At 33.9% G+C, this 17,733-nt stretch overlaps 1 protein-coding gene across 2 annotated transcripts in view; it reads right to left on the reverse strand.

Moving 5' to 3' along the window:
• Positions 1–17,733, reverse strand: part of LOC143254645 (uncharacterized) — a 61,882-nt gene that overhangs the window by 16,216 nt on the left and 27,933 nt on the right. For both annotated transcript variants that reach the window (XM_076509791.1, XM_076509792.1), the window contains exons 3-5: positions 16,416–16,551; positions 14,824–14,957; positions 5,624–5,834 (exon numbers count right to left, since the gene is read on the reverse strand). In XM_076509791.1, the coding sequence (XP_076365906.1) occupies positions 5,624–5,834; positions 14,824–14,957; positions 16,416–16,551 (481 nt within the window). The remainder of the gene's footprint in view (positions 1–5,623; positions 5,835–14,823; positions 14,958–16,415; positions 16,552–17,733) is intronic.

Genomic DNA, 17,733 nt, shown 5'->3' on the forward strand with positions numbered 1-17,733 from the left:
GAAAATAAATTTCGATTTTTTTTAAATCTCACTCAGTGAAATCACGTCTTATTTAACTTTATTTTAAAGATCGACTGTTTGTAGAAGATGACCAGTTGGTTGTTTGAGGACTCAGTACTTCAAAACTCCTACGTGTGGAAAGAAACATCTTAATAGATTCAACTTGTGTAAATCTCAGTAGGACAGACCCACACAGCCATAGTTATAAAATTTATAAACAAAATATTGAGATAAGTTTGACCACCAGGTAGCATGCCACATATATGGCAAATAAGAAAAGTTTGGGATTCACTCATAAAAATGATTATTTGACTCAATCACTTTTCTATATAAAAATAACCCAAATATATAATTTCTAACATCGCTATGCAGTACACGAATTAAGCTCAAAAGAAATGTGTATCTTAGTAAAAATAAAGCGATGTTATTTGTTTGTTTTCAAAGCAAAGCCACGTCACCTATACTGTTAGAAACCGGATTTCAATACCCATAGGTAGAGCACAGATAGCCCTTTGTGTAGCTTTGTGCTTAATAATAAACAACAACGACCAAAACTAAAGTGATGTAGAAAACTTTCGCAGATTAAAGACACAAAATATTTAAGAAAAATCAAGGAAGTAGATCTTGTTAATATTCCGTGAAAATTTTCCTGCACTACAGTTTATCAGATTAATAAGTTTAAATACATCCTGTATTAGTTTTAGAATTCCTGCACTATAGTTTATCAGATTAATGAGTTTGAATACGTCCTGTATTGGTTTCAGGGTTCCTGCACTACAGTTTATCAGATTAATGAGTTTGAATACGTCTGCATTAGTTTTAGGGTTTCTGCATTAAAATTTATCAGATAAATAAGTGTGAATACGTTCTGTACTGGGTTTAGGATTCTTGCACTACAGTTTATCAGATTACTGAGTTTGAATACGTCCTGTATTAGTTTTAGGATTCCTGCACTATAGTTTATCAGATTAATTAGTTTGAATACGTCCTGTATTGGTTTTATGGTCCCTGCACTACAGTTTATCAGATTAAAAAGTTTGAATTTGTCCTGTATTAGTTTTATGATACTGTAAATTACGATAACTACCATCCGTACTTTTCTTCCTTGTCGATGCTTTTAGAGAAAGTAAAGTCGTTGAATTAATAATGTTTGTTTGATCTTAATAATAATTCTTCACAGAATATATTTTGTTGCATTAAAAATCATGCTAGCTCATTTTCCTGCTTTCTTAGCATTATATCTAACACTGAATTTTGAAAAATAAATAATCAGTTGTACAATTTATTTTTTAAATAATTATTTTTTTAAATTTTTACATAACGTAGAGGGCGCCCGTAATTATAGCGGGTACTTTAATTAAGCCCATGTCTTTATCGTTATTGCCATAAATTATACCGAGTAGCGCTTAGTTCCATGTCCTAATTGTTATTTCCATAAAATATAGTTAGTAACTTAATTTCATGCCCTAATCATTATTGCCATAAAGTGTAGAAAGTGACTCAATTCTATACCCTAATTGTTATTGCCATAAAATATAGTGAGTAAAATAATTCCATATTCCAACTGTTATTGCCATAAAGTTAAAAAGTAACTTAATTTCATGCCTTAATTATTATTATTATTATTACTATGGTTTTCAATCAACTTTTGCAATATTATTCTGATTAAATCATATTAAATAAAACATCAATACATCCTTCTTAGTCAGAGCTAAGCCTTAGATAAGTTTCAATACGAAGAATCTCTTACGTTAACATAAATACATCCTTCTTAGTCAGAGCTAAGCCTCAGATTTTAATTCATCCAAACGCTTGTTTTTGATAGATTCGGTCTTTGTAAATGCTTTCAAATAATTTTTATACGATTAGAAGTTTACTATCTCAAGCATACTGATAGAGATAGCAACTACTTTTATAGTAGAAAATCACATGGAAAACCGAAAGAGTTCCTGTTTCATTTTAACAACCGTATAGAAAACAGAAACTTTATCCGTATTTTAGTATTGTTATGAAGATAATTTGTTTTTAACTCACCGTTGGCAGCTACGAGCTCTATAATGTAATTTCAGAAGATTTATGACAGCGAAAAGCATTGATTACGTACATTCCACACCTACTTATGAAGAATTGTTCCTGGTTTTACTTTGTATTAGAGATAAATTAAGGTTCTAGATGAATACTTGAAGAGAAAGTACGGTTTTAGGTGAAGATTTGGAGAAAAAAATGTCATTCTAGGTCCATATTTGGAGAGAAAGTTCGATTAAATTAGGGATTTATACCTCGGTGGCTCAGAGGTAAGTTTGTAGGCTTAAGTCTCTAGAAATCGAGTTTCGATTCCCGTAGGGAGCATAACGAAGATAGTCTATTGTATTGCTTTGTAATTGACAGCAAGTCAGCTAGGGATTTGGAAATAAAATTCGATTCTAGTTGTGGATTTAAAGAAAAAATGGTGCAGCTCTAGGCAGAGTTTCGATAAGAATGGTTGTATACATGATCAAGTTTTACTGTCAGTTGTATGATAATAAATATGTGGAGGTTATTTCCATTACATAACATCCTCTTTTCTTCCCTAATTGATATCGTTTGTCATACACATCATGTTGTAACACACAGACCTAATATAGTCTTTCTTACTACTTCCAGTGTTTCAAAATTAACCCCTTTATTCTCTTATTCGCTGTTATTTATATACCAAACATCGTATTTCTTCACTTTGTGCCGATACTGATGTTTTTCAATCTCACCCCATCAAGTTGCCACTTTTTTGCCTCTGTAGTTTATTGGTTAACCACTATTGGGTTGATCTATCCTTCCACTATGTGACAAAATGTACCTCACTGTTCTTCCTAATTAACTAATATCGACTTGGGCAGTTGTATAAAGAAAGTGGAGGAAAGATTAAATGGTTAATTATAGTTGTTCTTGTGGCCGAGTGTTGTTCTTGCTACATGCATGCGCGTTATGAACAGATGGCGAATATCTGACAGAGAACCATCCAAATCACTGTATATTGACATGGATATAGTTTTTGATACAATTTTATCCTTCTGAATGCATACAAAGTTTCAGGTAATAATACTTCTATGTTTTTCTGAACGACGTTTTATACAAACACTTTAAAGCCTGTATAAAAGTTTTCCCTGTACTACATAACTGTAAAGCGAAACAAGTATTATTACACGTCACACTTGAGAGGCAAATGCACGTGTTGTATGCAGCCACGTATTTTTGATATTTAAAACAAGTAACTTACTAGCAGTAGCCGGAGGACAGTTTAAAACATTACTAAAAGATAACATAAACTGTTAAACAAGTGCGTTGCTAAAAGTAAATAGAGGATAGGCTAAACTTATAAAATAGTGCATTACTAACAGTAGCTAGAAGACAAGTTAACTTGTTAAAATAATGCCTTGCTTGTAGTAGACACAGGATAGGTTAAACTTATAAAATAGTGCTTTACTTATAGTATCTATATGACCAACACTTTAGTTAAAATTACGGAGTGCTCGTTTGTCATAAGGTAAGTAACAGTATCGATTCCCACAGTCGTATCTATAGTATATGTACGATGGACTTAAAACACACAACACATTTACTTAATAATAATCGTTATACTCTGTCTGACTCGAAGATTTCAGATCCATACGAAGAAAAATTCTCAGTCCTCAAAATGTTGATATCACAGTAAATAAAATAAGGCACAACTCTAACCTTTTTGTCTCTGTCGCAGTTGTATTCGTGTATGTTTATATAACTGTGAACGTTTGTGTATCAGGAATTTCCTGCTCTACACGCATGTGTATATAAATGTGCACCTTTATGTATGTCTCCCCCCAGTGGCACAGCGGCAACTCTAGAGGCTTATAGGACTGGAAGCCAGGTTTCGAGACCCGACTTTGTAGTTTTGTAATTAATTGCAGACAAACAAAAGAACACGTGTACATTCACGTGCGTGCGATTGTTCTTTTATACAAAGAAATTTCCAAATACATAAACACGGTTTTCTGATGTGCTGCCAACGTTCGTTTTTCAGTTTTTGAGTCATACACTTATGTAAAAGTGTTTTACTTTTGTTTTAGAAAAACACACACACTGATTTATCACACTGCCGTGGGATGAAGACATTACGGGTAGAATGATCATAGATTTTAATCCTATGACACAAAGATAGATCCAACAACTCTGAAGAAACGGAAATACACTGCCTTTGTTGTGCAGTACGCTTCCATATATATATGTGTATATTATTTTGAGATTTTACCATGTAACTGGATAATTCTATGTATATTTAGAGTAAGTCATAATTAATTTATGTTGTGATACAATAATTTCATAATTTTGTTTCGTATTTCTGCTAATAATGTCCTTTTCGTTATATTTATTACGTATTAGTTTATTTCTTGTATCCCAGTTTTTAGATATTTTTTTCAATTTCATAACTTTTTTTTTGCATGAACACAAACAATTATTAATTTGTCCCGAAATCTTATTTGGTGTTTTCAAACTGAACAGGGCCCAGCATGACCAGGCACTTGTCTGGTAATCTGAGGGTCGCGAGTTCGAATTCCCCTCACACCAAACATGCTCGCCCTTTTAGCCATGGGGCCGTTATAATGTGACGGTTAATCACACTATTCGTTGGTAGAGGAGTAGCCCAAAAGTTGGCGGTGGGTGGTGATGACTAGCTGCCTTCACTCTGGTCTTACATTCCTAAATTAGGGACGGCTAGCGCAGATAGCTCTCGAGTAGCTTTGTGCGAAATTCAAAACCAAACCAAACGAAACTGAACAGCCCTTAACACAACACATGGACTAACTGACCGAATCAGAGGCCTAACAATTCAAATATAGCCATCACTAATTTAGACCTGCTAAATAGATGGAGGACAACAAACTAGCAGCATCCGTCGCCAACTCTTATCCAAAAAGAAGTATTGGCCGTCACCTGTTACAGAGACCCTACAATTAAAATCACAGAACGTATTCGTTCCTTCTCAAGACCTGAGCCATGGACCTTCTGATCAAATCTCACACTAAACAAACATAGAATGGTATATACAGAAGATTAGAAAGTCACCTATCAATTCGTAATACAGACCATAAATCAAAGTTGCTAAGACTGAAATTCCAAGTTCTTGGAACTGAAATAAGAACATTTCTCATCTACAGAGTACACGTAAATGGAATAAAAACAGCAATATGCTGTTGATGAACATTATTTTAAAAACGATTTTACAATCAACAGTGTCACAGTGTTTTATTTGTTACTTTACACGAAATATTCAGGTACTCAAAAGTTTAAGAGAGATGTTGTTTCTCTTTACATATATAATCCGCCGGTGGGACAACCGTAAGACAACAGATTTACAACGCTAAAAATCAAAGGCTCGATTGCCTTCGGAGGACATAGCAGATAGCCCGATGTGGCTCTGCTATAAGAAAAACACATACTATATATATAGTCAAGGTTCCTATGTTCTTTAATGATACTTGACATGTTTGGTTGACTACATGATTGGTTCTAAATTGAGATATTGGAACAAAATTACATCTGATAAGATAGAAAAGTTTAAATTTCACATAATTACTAAAATTCACTAGATATTAAAATCGATAAGACTTACAGCTTTCTGCTTCAGGCCTAAACTGTCCACCAATCACAATCTCTCCACTTCGTGAGTAATATTCTTGAGACACTGTAGCGGTACAGCTTAGAGACATTACACCAAGCTTCAGATGATTAAAGGTTACTATGAATTTAAGGCCTAACATAGTGCTCTGTAATCCTTCTTGGTGGCGCTGATATCGATATGGCATAAGAGAATTTGGATCAACCTGTTAAGAAGATGTTTAAAAATAAAGATTTATGTTAAAATTATCAACGATGAAAATAAATGAATAATTTATTATTTTAACAAATAAGTGACGAAATCATTACGAGCAGTGAATTAACAGCAACAACTCGATAATGTAATTATGTACTATGATGATTTTAAAAACTCGTCCAAATACCATTTTGGCCGTAAATCTAAGTGTTCTTTGTAGCTCGTGTAAAAAAATTGTTTTATTTATAAAAACAGTGAGAACATATAAAACAACCTTGAAAAATAAGTGCAAAAGGAAAACCCGAAGACTGCAACAACATATAACAAACTTTTCAGGACAAACCCTAAGACTGCAACAACAGACAACAAACTTTTCAGGACAAACCCTAAGAATGCAACAACAGATAACAAAATATATAGGACAAACTTTAAGACTGCATCAACATATAACAAAATGTCCAGGGGTCTGGTTTTCGGGTTCATCAAGGCAAACAAAAGTTTCTTATATTTAATATACATAAAAAAGTAATAACAAATGTAATTTTGAATATAATATTAGAATCACAGAACATTTCAATAGCACAAAATACAATCATACAACGTGAAAATAACGAAACATTTGATCTAAACACCGGAGCAGGAATTGTACATGGTAGTGGTTAGGGTGAATATTTGAATTAGAAGAAACTAGAGAAAGTTCATTTCAAAGTAACAAACAGAAACAGAGGTTGAAAGTAGGTAAAAGTTATAAAGTAGAGGTTTAAGAGTTGAATAACAAAGAACTATGAGCCCGTCATGGCCAGGGTTAGCTAGGGTGTTCGATTCGTAATCTGAGGGTCGCGGGTACGAATCTCCGTCGCATCAAACATGCTCGCCCTTTTAGCCGTGGAAACATTATAATGTGATGATCAATCCAACTAGTCGTTGGTAAAAGAGTAGCCCAAAAGTTGACGGTGGGTGGTGATGACTAGCTGTCTTCCCTCTAGTCTTACACTGCTAAATTAGGCACGGTTAGCGCAGACAGCCTTCGCGTAGCTTTGCGCAAAATTCAAGAAAACAAACAAACAAACAAACAAACAAACAAACAAACAAACCACGAATATCGAAACCAATTTTTATCGTTATAGGTCTTCTGCTTATGTACAGAACAGTGGTTTTAAATATATATATAGATATATGATGTTTGTAGAAAAACATCGATAATATGTTTATTTGCCATTAAATATTGAATGTTGTCTTACTAGTGTGCAACATATCCTAATTTTGGCTAAGGGTATTTCTCGTTGTCCTTAATTTTGAAATACTGGCCAGAGAGGAATCAACCAATCAGTTGTTCCCCCAACACACACTATTCCATGCTAAGGGATTGACTGTGATTGTTATAAGGTAACTACAGTTTAACATATGAAGAATTTCAATGGTAGCTCAGTGGTTTGAATCCCGTTCGCCAGCTTCGCAATCATGGTGTCCCCTCCTCACCCTTATATCTTAATTATCACAGTTGTGTAAGTTCGGTGTTTCATCAGTATTACACACAGTAAACCTATAACTTATAAAGTTTCTACAGACAAGAGAAAACGACACCAGATCCAAAACATAAAATGTCTTTATAATGATTGTAGAAGTTTTGGTGCCACATATGATGTAACCTAACTTCAGTACGAGCGCATGGACTGATGGGCGTTTTCACGTTCTGAGCAGCTCCACCTATATTGATGTTTTGATACTTAAATTAGATATTTCATTTCAAAATCAGGGTATTCTAATACAAGTACCGTGACAGAACCTTAATACAACTAACATTTCTGTATAGCAAAACTGTTTACAATACCATACCATTCACGTAAAGATTTGGTTTAGTCTGTTTTGAATTTCGCGCAAAGCTACACTATGACTTTTTGCGTGTAAGTACGAGAAAGGCAGCTAGTTATCACCAGTTACCGTCAATTCTTGGGCTACTCTTTTGTCAACGGATAGTGGGATTGACCGTAACTTTATAACTGAAAGCGCGAGCATGTTTGGTGTGAAGGGGATTCGAACCCACGACCCTTGGATTACAAGTCGAGTGTCTTAACCTCCTGATCGTGGCGGGCCGGCGTAAAGCTAAGCCTAACTCATATTTATATGGCACAGCACGAATCGTATTTGTGTACGATGTTACAAAATAAATTTGTATAGGGAAAAAATCAGGGTTAAGATTGTAACACCCAATAAAAATTCAAGGAACGCGGTATAGAGATTCCTATTGTCAAATCCAACAAAAACTAAGGAATGCGAAAAGGTTGTTGTCCAAATTGTATTCTATCATGGAAAGGAAAAAAAAAAACTTATGAAGGTTAATAAACATAATATATTTAGATAATGTTTATAATATATCGCACTCATTTTAAAAATAGAAATAAAGATATTAGAATAATTACGATTCGTTGATATGAACAGCAGGTCTCCTTCTATGCTTGTATAAATGTGAAAGCAATCGTAGCTTATCGTTTCCATTATCTTACAATATGATTAGGAGGCCAGATGGATATTTGTGGTTTTATATTGCTTCGGATCTTGCTTTATGTGGTTTTATATTGTTTATACTCCAGTATAAACGAATTGTCATGTTACTAGATATTGTTGTCCTAGCATGTAATTGAGAATTGTTATCTAAGCCATTTAATTGGATATCATTATCTAAGCGGTGTAATCAAATAATGTTGTCAAACCAAGTAACTGGTTATTGTCATCCAATAAAATATCTAACGTAATTGAATTTGTTATCTAAGCGATGTAATCGGATATTGTTATCCAAACCACTTAATTGGATATTATTATCCAATATAATTAAATATTATTGTGAAAACTACGCCATTGGATATTTTTATCCAAAGAATGTAATTGGGTACTGTTATCCGTTATATTATCCAAAGTAATTGGATATTATTGTCAAAACTACATAATGGATATTTTTGTCGAAGCCATGTAAATGGATATCATTATTTGAGATATGTAACTGGATATTGTTATCTTGTCAATGTAAGCATACAATATACTAAAGTCAGTTTTATACATACAATATACAAGCATACAATATACTAAAGACAATTCGTTTATACTGGAATCAGTATATATAACATTGTTCTATATACTGTTTTAATTTTCTTAACGAGTTCAACTAGTGGATATAAAAACCACAAATGGCAAAATTTTAAGAAATAAAACAACAACTATCAAGATAACGGGTGTTATACATCTACACACAGTAAGACCTTAAACTTATAAGAACCAAAACCAACCAAATTCTAACTGTACGAAACATAGATAATAAAATCTAGATTAGTATAAAACCAAGAATGGGAACATCCGTAACGCTAAGAAACCAGAAACAATGTGAACTGAAACGAGATAATAGTACAAATAGCAAAATCTAAAGTTAATAGTAAATTATAAATTGCACGAACTGAAGCTATACTGCTAAAAGATATGAAGTGATATAAAACATAAACAAGATGGCTTGAAGTTGTATAGCAATATAATAATGAGATAAAAATAGATATAAACCATAAAATATATTACCTGACGCTCATGAAACCAAACCAAAATCAAAATATGAACGCAATAAAACCACAAGCAGCAACGTTTAGACCTTTGACACCAAAAACTGTAAAATCTAAGTCCATAAAAAAACCACAAACAGCCAGATATGAAATAATATAAAACCGCATAAAGCAAGATCTGAAGCAATATAAAACTACAAACAGCCAGACCTGAAACAATATAAAACCACAGACAGTCGGATCTGAAACAATATAAAACCGCATAAAGCAAGATCTGAAGCAATATAAAACTACAAACAGCCAGACCTGAAACAATATAAAACCAGAGACAGTCGGATCTGAAACAATATAAAACCGCATAAAGCAAGATCTGAAGCAATATAAAACCACAAACAGCCAGACCTGAAACAATATAAAACCACAGACAGTCGGATCTGAAACAATATAAAACCACATAAAGCAAGATCCGAAGCAATTTTAAACCACAAACAGTCAAATCTAAAGCAATATAAAACCACATAAAACAAGATCTGAAGCAATGTAACACCACATAAAAGAAGATTTGAAGTAATATAAAACCATAAACAGTCAGATCTGAATCAATATAAAACTGCAACAGCCTGGTCTGGAGTAATATAAAACCACATAAAACAAGATTTGAAGTAATATAACACCACATAAAACAAGATCTGAAGCAATATAACACCACATAAAGCAAGATTTGAAGTAATATAAAACCACATAAAACAAGATTTGAAGTAATATAAAACCACATAAAACAAGATTTGAAGTAATATAAAACCACATAAAACAAGATCTGAAGCAATATAACACCACATAAAGCAAGATTTGAAGTAATATAACGCCACATAAAGCAAGATTTGAAGTAATATAAAATCATAAACAGTCAGATCTGAATCAATATAAAATCATAAACAGTCAGATCTGAATCAATATAAAACTGTAAACAGCAAGATTTGACTTACATAATGCTACCAAGAGCAAGATATGAAATATAACAAAACCTTCTATTTAGACTTCAAAAATGTTAAGACCTCTCAGTAAAGGTTATATAATAATGATACAAACTTGAAGGCGAATCGAATATCAATTCCTACACTTATTATTTGGTCAGAGAAGTACATTTTACATCCATAAGATCTAACACGCGCTCGACTCGTAATCTGAGGGTTACTGGTTCGAATTCTTTTGATACCAAAACATTCTCGCCCTTTCAGCCGTGGGGGCACTATAGTATAGGTCAATTCTACTCTTCGTTAGAAAACGTAGCCCAAGAGTTGGCGGTGGGTGGTGATGACTAGTTGCCTTCCTTCTAGTCTTACACTGCTAAATTAGGGACACTTACCAAAGATAGCCTTTATGTAGTCTGCGCGAAGTTAAAAACAAAAACGTTGTTTATTCAGTAGCCATATTGTCGGTACTGTTGACAAGACTTTACATATAGGAAACAATGTAGGTATTTCATTAAACAAAAATGACGCTTCATTTGAGTGCTAGTGAGGAGAAACTTTGTAGAATTATTGTTTTGTTATAAACAGCTTCAAAAAATAGAACGTGTTCGTTTAAAAATGTTCTGAAATTATAGAATCTGACAATCTGGATTAAATATCTCTGCTTTACTGAGAATCTGAGATATATATATATAAAGAACTCAAAATGAGTGCACTTGAGCATGTGTATATTTGCTTGATTTATTTTAAATACTGTATAAAACAAAATAAATTTAATATAACGAATCATAAAACTTTTAAGAAAAATAAACTCCACATAATTATTTAGAATAAATATCTAAAGACACAATAATTAACACATCTGAGGGTGAAAAGTAGGTGTTGTAAATAATAACAGAGTTATTGTATATTTATAATCAGCCTTAAAGAAAGAAAGTTTTTGGGGGTAGGATGAAACTTAATAAAGATGTGGCAGGGCTCTGGATTTCACAGCTGCAAAACCGAGTTCGAATCTGTGCAATAAAACAACATATTCCCCACACTTTAAGGTACTGACTCTTAAAACTGGGAAACTTTATATGCTGAGGAAACAGTGTTTACTAGACGCTTACTGTCATTTAAGTGCAGAAAAACTTTAACGCGCTATTTTCTTAAAACTCAGTTTTCATTGGGGTCACTAGTTTAATTTACATGATAACTTCATAAAAACCAATATCACCACAGCATTTAACACATATGTTGATATTACACTATTTCATAGCTTGAATTTTTTAAGCTCAAAAATCTTTACCAGTTATCTTGTTATGAGTCTAATTACTATTAAGGAAGGCATTAATTAAACATTATTTGCTCATGACACATGAAAATAATTTGCAAAGTTTTTAATCCAACCTATGAGGATGTCCACAAAGATATTGACTATCAATTTTTAACTGTTTTTATCATTCCTAAGTTATGGCATTAAAACAGTTTGTCATGTTAATTATACATATGACTGAAAGTGTAAAATTTAGATATTGTAACATCATACTTTTGTTTTGTTTTCAACTTGGATGATGTAAGAAATGTTTAACAGTGTTTCCTCAACACGTAAATTTGACCAGTTTTAATGACCAGTGCTACTTTAGGTCGTGGGTACTACACAGTAGTTCACTCTTTTAGAGTAAGTAGGTGGTAGAGTGATTCTGGCTGGCTCTCTTCTCTCTGGCCAGTAGCTCAGAATTAGGGAAGGAAACTGATAGCTTTAGTAGATTTGCCTTAAAAGTAAAACACAAATACAGATCCTTTCTTACACCTGCTTGTTTTTATGGAGAGAAACATTTCGTTTTCTCGCCAGTAAATAAGTCATTTCCAAAGTTAAAATCATGTCTTGTAAATCCGAAACGAAAAAGAAAAAATACGTTGAGTAGGTGTAAAACGTTAGAAAAAGTAGTAAACGTTTCTCCAATAAAATCTAATGACCAGTCTTACAATTATATTAAAACTCACGTGTTGTGAATACTTTACGTCGCCGTATAAACTGGAATCGATAATGAAAAACCAAAACTAAGTCTGGCTGGTCTTTGAAATTGAGTCATTTGGTGTGATATGAGAATTGAATTTAATATGCGAATTATTTGCATAGCTTTATGTCTCGTGATCACGCTCTAACGTGACGTAGGTTCACTTTGTTTATGACTTTTATGATGTTGTTTTAACGTAAATCTACACAATGGGCTATCTACATACTATCCACCATGAGGAATCGAAACCCTCTGCTTAGTATTTTACTGACGGCCAAGTGGGGGACAGTTATGACTTTTAAAACCTACATCTGCAACTAACAAACGTAACCAGTGAGGTAATAATTACAATAGGAAGTAAACATTTTCTACTCTCACTTTGAAGGCAAATCATCTCTAACACGTTAAAAGTTAGATTTGAGGCTCACAGATCTTTCTTTGTTTCGTTAATTTTAATTTTCACGCAAAGCTAAACGAGGACTATCTCCGCTAGCCGTACCTAATTTAGCAGTGTAGGGCTAGAGGGAAGGAAGCTCGTCATCACTACCCACCGCCAACTTTTGGGCTACTCTTTAACCAATGAACAGTGGAATTGACCGTCGCATTATATCGACCCCACGGTTGAAAGGGCGAACATGTTTGGTGTGACGTGGATTCGAACCCGCGACCCTCGGAGTACGAGTCGAGAGTCTTAACCACCTGGCCATATATTCTGTTGAAGACTATTGTTTTCTTCGTTTCATTGTCTACTTACCCATTACCAAAGAGAAACTGCACTCGCATTCTTCATGAACTGAGCTCACTCATTTCTTATTTTAAAAACCATTTCCAGACGAATTATATCCTCTGATTTTATTTGTAGTGCAATGAATAAATTCTTTTGATTATTATTTTGAGTTCGAGTTATCGGGTCCTCGGATAGGTTAACAATTGGAAAGTAATACCAAAGCTTTTATAAATCAGTTCAATAGTCCATAACCTAAGCATCAAACTGAGTTATGTCTTATGTTATTGTTTTTAGCGCAAAGCTTATAAGCAGGCTATCTTCGCTCCGTTCACAGCAGGGTATGTCTTTAGTTGATTCCATAATTAAATCTGATATAATGAAAATGAACGCAATATTGTACAATGTATGAGCTAAAAAAGAGCCAGTGATGTCGAGAAAACCCACTTGTAGAGAAAAATATTTATGTAAAAACGGCTCGTTTGGGTTGAGAAAATTTTTTACGTAGAGGAGCGAACAACGTTTCGACCATCCTCGGTCATCGTCAGGTTCACCTGAATAAAAAAGAGCCAGGTTGAACATCCCGTGCATGGCCATTCCAAAATTAGATCTGTTGACTATACGGACAGCAACCAGTTAGTAGAACCAAACGCCAACACGACTACTTTAAAAAGTATAGCAAAAATGACTGTCATTGTTATTGCGCGCATTGAGCCGAAATTCAAATTCGTCTTAAACAGTATGTCGTGAACTCATACCCGAAATCTTCTAATCCATATTCCGGCACATTAAGAATCACGCCACGCCTAGCCCTACAATTAGCATTTGCTTCAGACCTTGCAAAGTACTTAAAACTCTGTTTTACTTTCCACCCACCTCCCCACAAAAACAACAAAAAACAGCAGTATGTGCGAAGGCTCGTAACACTAAAAATTGGATTTCTATACCTGCGGTGGGCACAGCACAGATATCCAATAATGTAGCTATGTGTTTAAACGAATCAACTGCGTTCCCAAAAGACAGAATATCATTCATGTGTTAGTTACAAGAAACACTTTATCGCGTTCTTTATTATCATAATATGTACTAGAAAGGTTTTCATTAATCTTAAATAGACTGCAAAATGTTTAACATATTAAGTCTGTTTGCAGGTTCTAACGAAAAGAAATATTGCAGCAACGAAAACTTCTCTCACGGTCTATCTAACCTAATGGACGAGTGTTATTCCTAAAAATCACTTATTCATGTCCAATAAACTCAGTCTGGCATGGCCAGGTGGTTGGGGTGTTCGATTCGTAATCTGAGGTCTCCCACTGGGACTGCGTTAAGTCTAGGCATTTATAACGCTAAAATCAGGGGTTCGATTCCCTTCTGTGAACACAACAGATGCCCTGATGTCGCTTTGCTATAAAAACGCACGTAATCTGAATGTCTGGGGTTCGAATTCCTGTCACATTAAACATGCTTCCCTTTCAGCCGTGGGTGCGTTATAATATGACGGTCAATCCCACTATTCGTTGGCAAAAGAGTAGCCCAAGAGTTGGTGGCGGATGGTGGTGACTAGCTGTCTTCCATCTAATATTACACTGCTAAATTAGGGACGGGTAGCGCAGATAGCCCTCGTGTAGCTTTGCGCGAAATTCAAAATTGTAGAACGTGCGCACTAAATCATTCGCGATAATCAAATTGTACATATTCATAACTTTGGTCATGCAACCATCCTAAAAACTATACACAACTATAAAAAAGGCAGTCTTACCGGCCTTCCGTTAATAAACCATGACAACCATGCTGCTGGTTTTGAAGGGCTCGAGATACAAGTCACGTTCACTTCATCACCTACGTCATACGTTGGTTCTAAACCCTCGATGGTAGGATTTTCTCTGGGTAAAACTGAGAGCAGCATGTAAACAATGGAACCCAAATATAAGTATAACCTAAGAAAGTGCTTGTGGAAATACTTTAGAAATAAAAGTACACTGAAGATGGGTATGTATGTATAAAGGAGCACAAGATATGAGTACACAACGTGTTTTCGTATCTGAATATCAACAGACGTGTATCTCTGAATTTTTACATAGTATCTACGTAAAACGTTTAACAACCTTTTCATTATAGTCGATTTAAAAAGAGATAAACAAAATGTGCCCACAGGATACTTTTTAGATTCCTTGACTAGACGCGTTTTTAGAAGACCAATATAATAACAAAAATCCCCGCATTTTGTGCAAATGTTTTAAGCGCCCTCTATGTATTAAGTTATGTACCTTTGATGTGTTTTTAAAATTGTTAATCAAATAATTTTATGAGACAATCTCTTTCTCTGTCTTTTCATAAGAACATTAAAATCAATATAAAAAAGGTTCTCATATACATATTATTTTGTTTTTAACAAGAAGTGGGAAGTTATATATTATAGAAGTCATAAGAACTATGTAAATGTGAAATGATGTAAGACATGGCAGGTGTCAACACGAATACAAAAGAACGTATGCATAACACAGCTATACACAGCCCGTCTGTAAATGACTTTCAACATTAAAATTTAAAGTAGAAATCTCTGTCACTGTCGATTTGTTTAGCACATATTAATATTAAGCCTACTGAGCTATCCTTATATATAGTCTGCCGAGTCTGGGATATATATATATGTGTGTGTGTGACTAAAGTTTATGATGGACAAAATATTAAAAATGCTTTTAAAATATGTCATTACAAATATATTTACTATCTCTGAAGAAAAAACAACAAATGACTGACTGCGGCAGTTTCTTGCACATTCCTTGATTGAGTTACTTTTCAAGTAAATCAAATAAGAGAAAGAGTGCCGAGACATGCACGTTTTTAGTATTTCAAAACACGTTATGAAACACAGCTAAATAGAAAACTAGCATTCTATTTCTCTTTGAATGTACATTTCATCTTAATTTTTGTTTTTACTAAAATGTGAATTTTTGTGTAAAGAAGATGCGGATGTTTTGTGATGCTTAATATTTTTGATGGTTAATGTTTTGTGACGATAGTAAATAATGATTTGGATACGAGTAATGACGTGTCTTGCTTGTTCTCTTAAATTACTTCCTGGCGAGAGCTATCGTATTGGTCGTTTAGGTTGTTCTTCAGACACTGTGTCACTCTACTGATCGTGATAGATAGCCGATGTATTTTACGGGCTAGAAATATTAAATATCATATTTCCATAAATTATTTCAAAAAATAAGAGGCTATTACCTGTTCATAATATTTATTGTATTTTTTAGATTAAAATGCCATTATTACAAATATAATCGTATTTTTAACTAGTTAATACCAATTACATTTTTACATAAGTTCCAAAATTAGAAAACTTACCGTAAATTTTCATATTTTTTTCTGCTTGCACAGTCCTGTAAGAGGGCGCTTCTGTTGAAACTTCGCAACCATAAAGCCCTTCAGTGTTCAGGTCTGTTTGATTTAAGTATACGTGGGTTTGATTTGATTTTTTGAGCTACGGATCAAAGAGATCGTTGAAACTTAGATATTTGCATTGTTGACGAAAAAAAACAACAATAATTAGAAAAACCGTTATCTGTAACAAAAAATAAAAAATAATGAATAACTTTACTCGTCGACGTTTCAATTTAATTCTGAAACAGGAACATCTTAATCAGTTTTTAAATTGTATTATAATGGCTAATTATAAAGAAAACTATGATCCTTTGAAAATGGTAAAAATAATGTGTTTACCAACAATTTTTCACAATATTAGCAACTGAAATCGAGATTTACATCCCTAACGTTAGATGGAAGAAACTGAGTTCTTTAAAACGTTCCGCAACATTGTTTTTTTTATATTGAATCTTAGACCCGGCATGGCCAAGTGGTTAAGGCACTAGACTCGTGATCTGAAGATCGTGGGTTCGAATCCTTGTCACACCAAACATGCTCACCCCTTAAGGCGTGTGGACGTTATATTGTGATGGTCAATCCCACTATTCGTTGATAACAGAGTAGCCCAAGAGTTGGCGGTGGGTGGTGATAGCTAGCTGCCTTCCCTCTAGTCTTACACTGCTAAATTAGGAAGGGCTAGTGCACATTATCCCTCGAGTAGCTTTGCACGAAATTCAAAAACAACACATATGTATTGAATTTTGCGCAAATCTCCGCGAGGGTTATCTGCGCTGGCTGTCCCTAATTTACCTGGTCACCACAAATCACTCCTCTCCATCAACTCTTAGGTTACTAACGAACAGTGGGATTGATGGTAACATTATAATTCATCCATGGCTGAAAGAGCGAAGATGCTTGGTGGGACGGAGATTCGAAACATGAAAACTGTGCATTGCGAGTGAAGCATCGTAACCGCCTGGCCACTAAAACATCGAATGTTAACAGTTTCAAACGCAAAACCTGGATTAAATTATCTCCCTTGTTAACAGCTTGTGTTTAGTTTTGCGTGAAATTCAAAACAAACGAAACTACACTTAAATAAAAATAAGCTGCTAAATTTAATTTTTGAAGGAAAAAAATTGAATTATAATATCAATAATATTAGGCGTAAACATTTTCAGTATTATTTAAATTCAGAAGCAATTTATTGTTTGTGTTTTAAAATTTTTTATAAAGATTAAAATTCCATAATATGAAGTCTGTAAATAAAATTGTTTGTTGACAGTTTTTTGGAAATTAA

Source organism: Tachypleus tridentatus, chromosome 6 (genome assembly GCF_004210375.1).
Source record: "Tachypleus tridentatus isolate NWPU-2018 chromosome 6, ASM421037v1, whole genome shotgun sequence".
Classification (NCBI taxonomy): domain Eukaryota; kingdom Metazoa; phylum Arthropoda; class Merostomata; order Xiphosura; family Limulidae; genus Tachypleus; species Tachypleus tridentatus.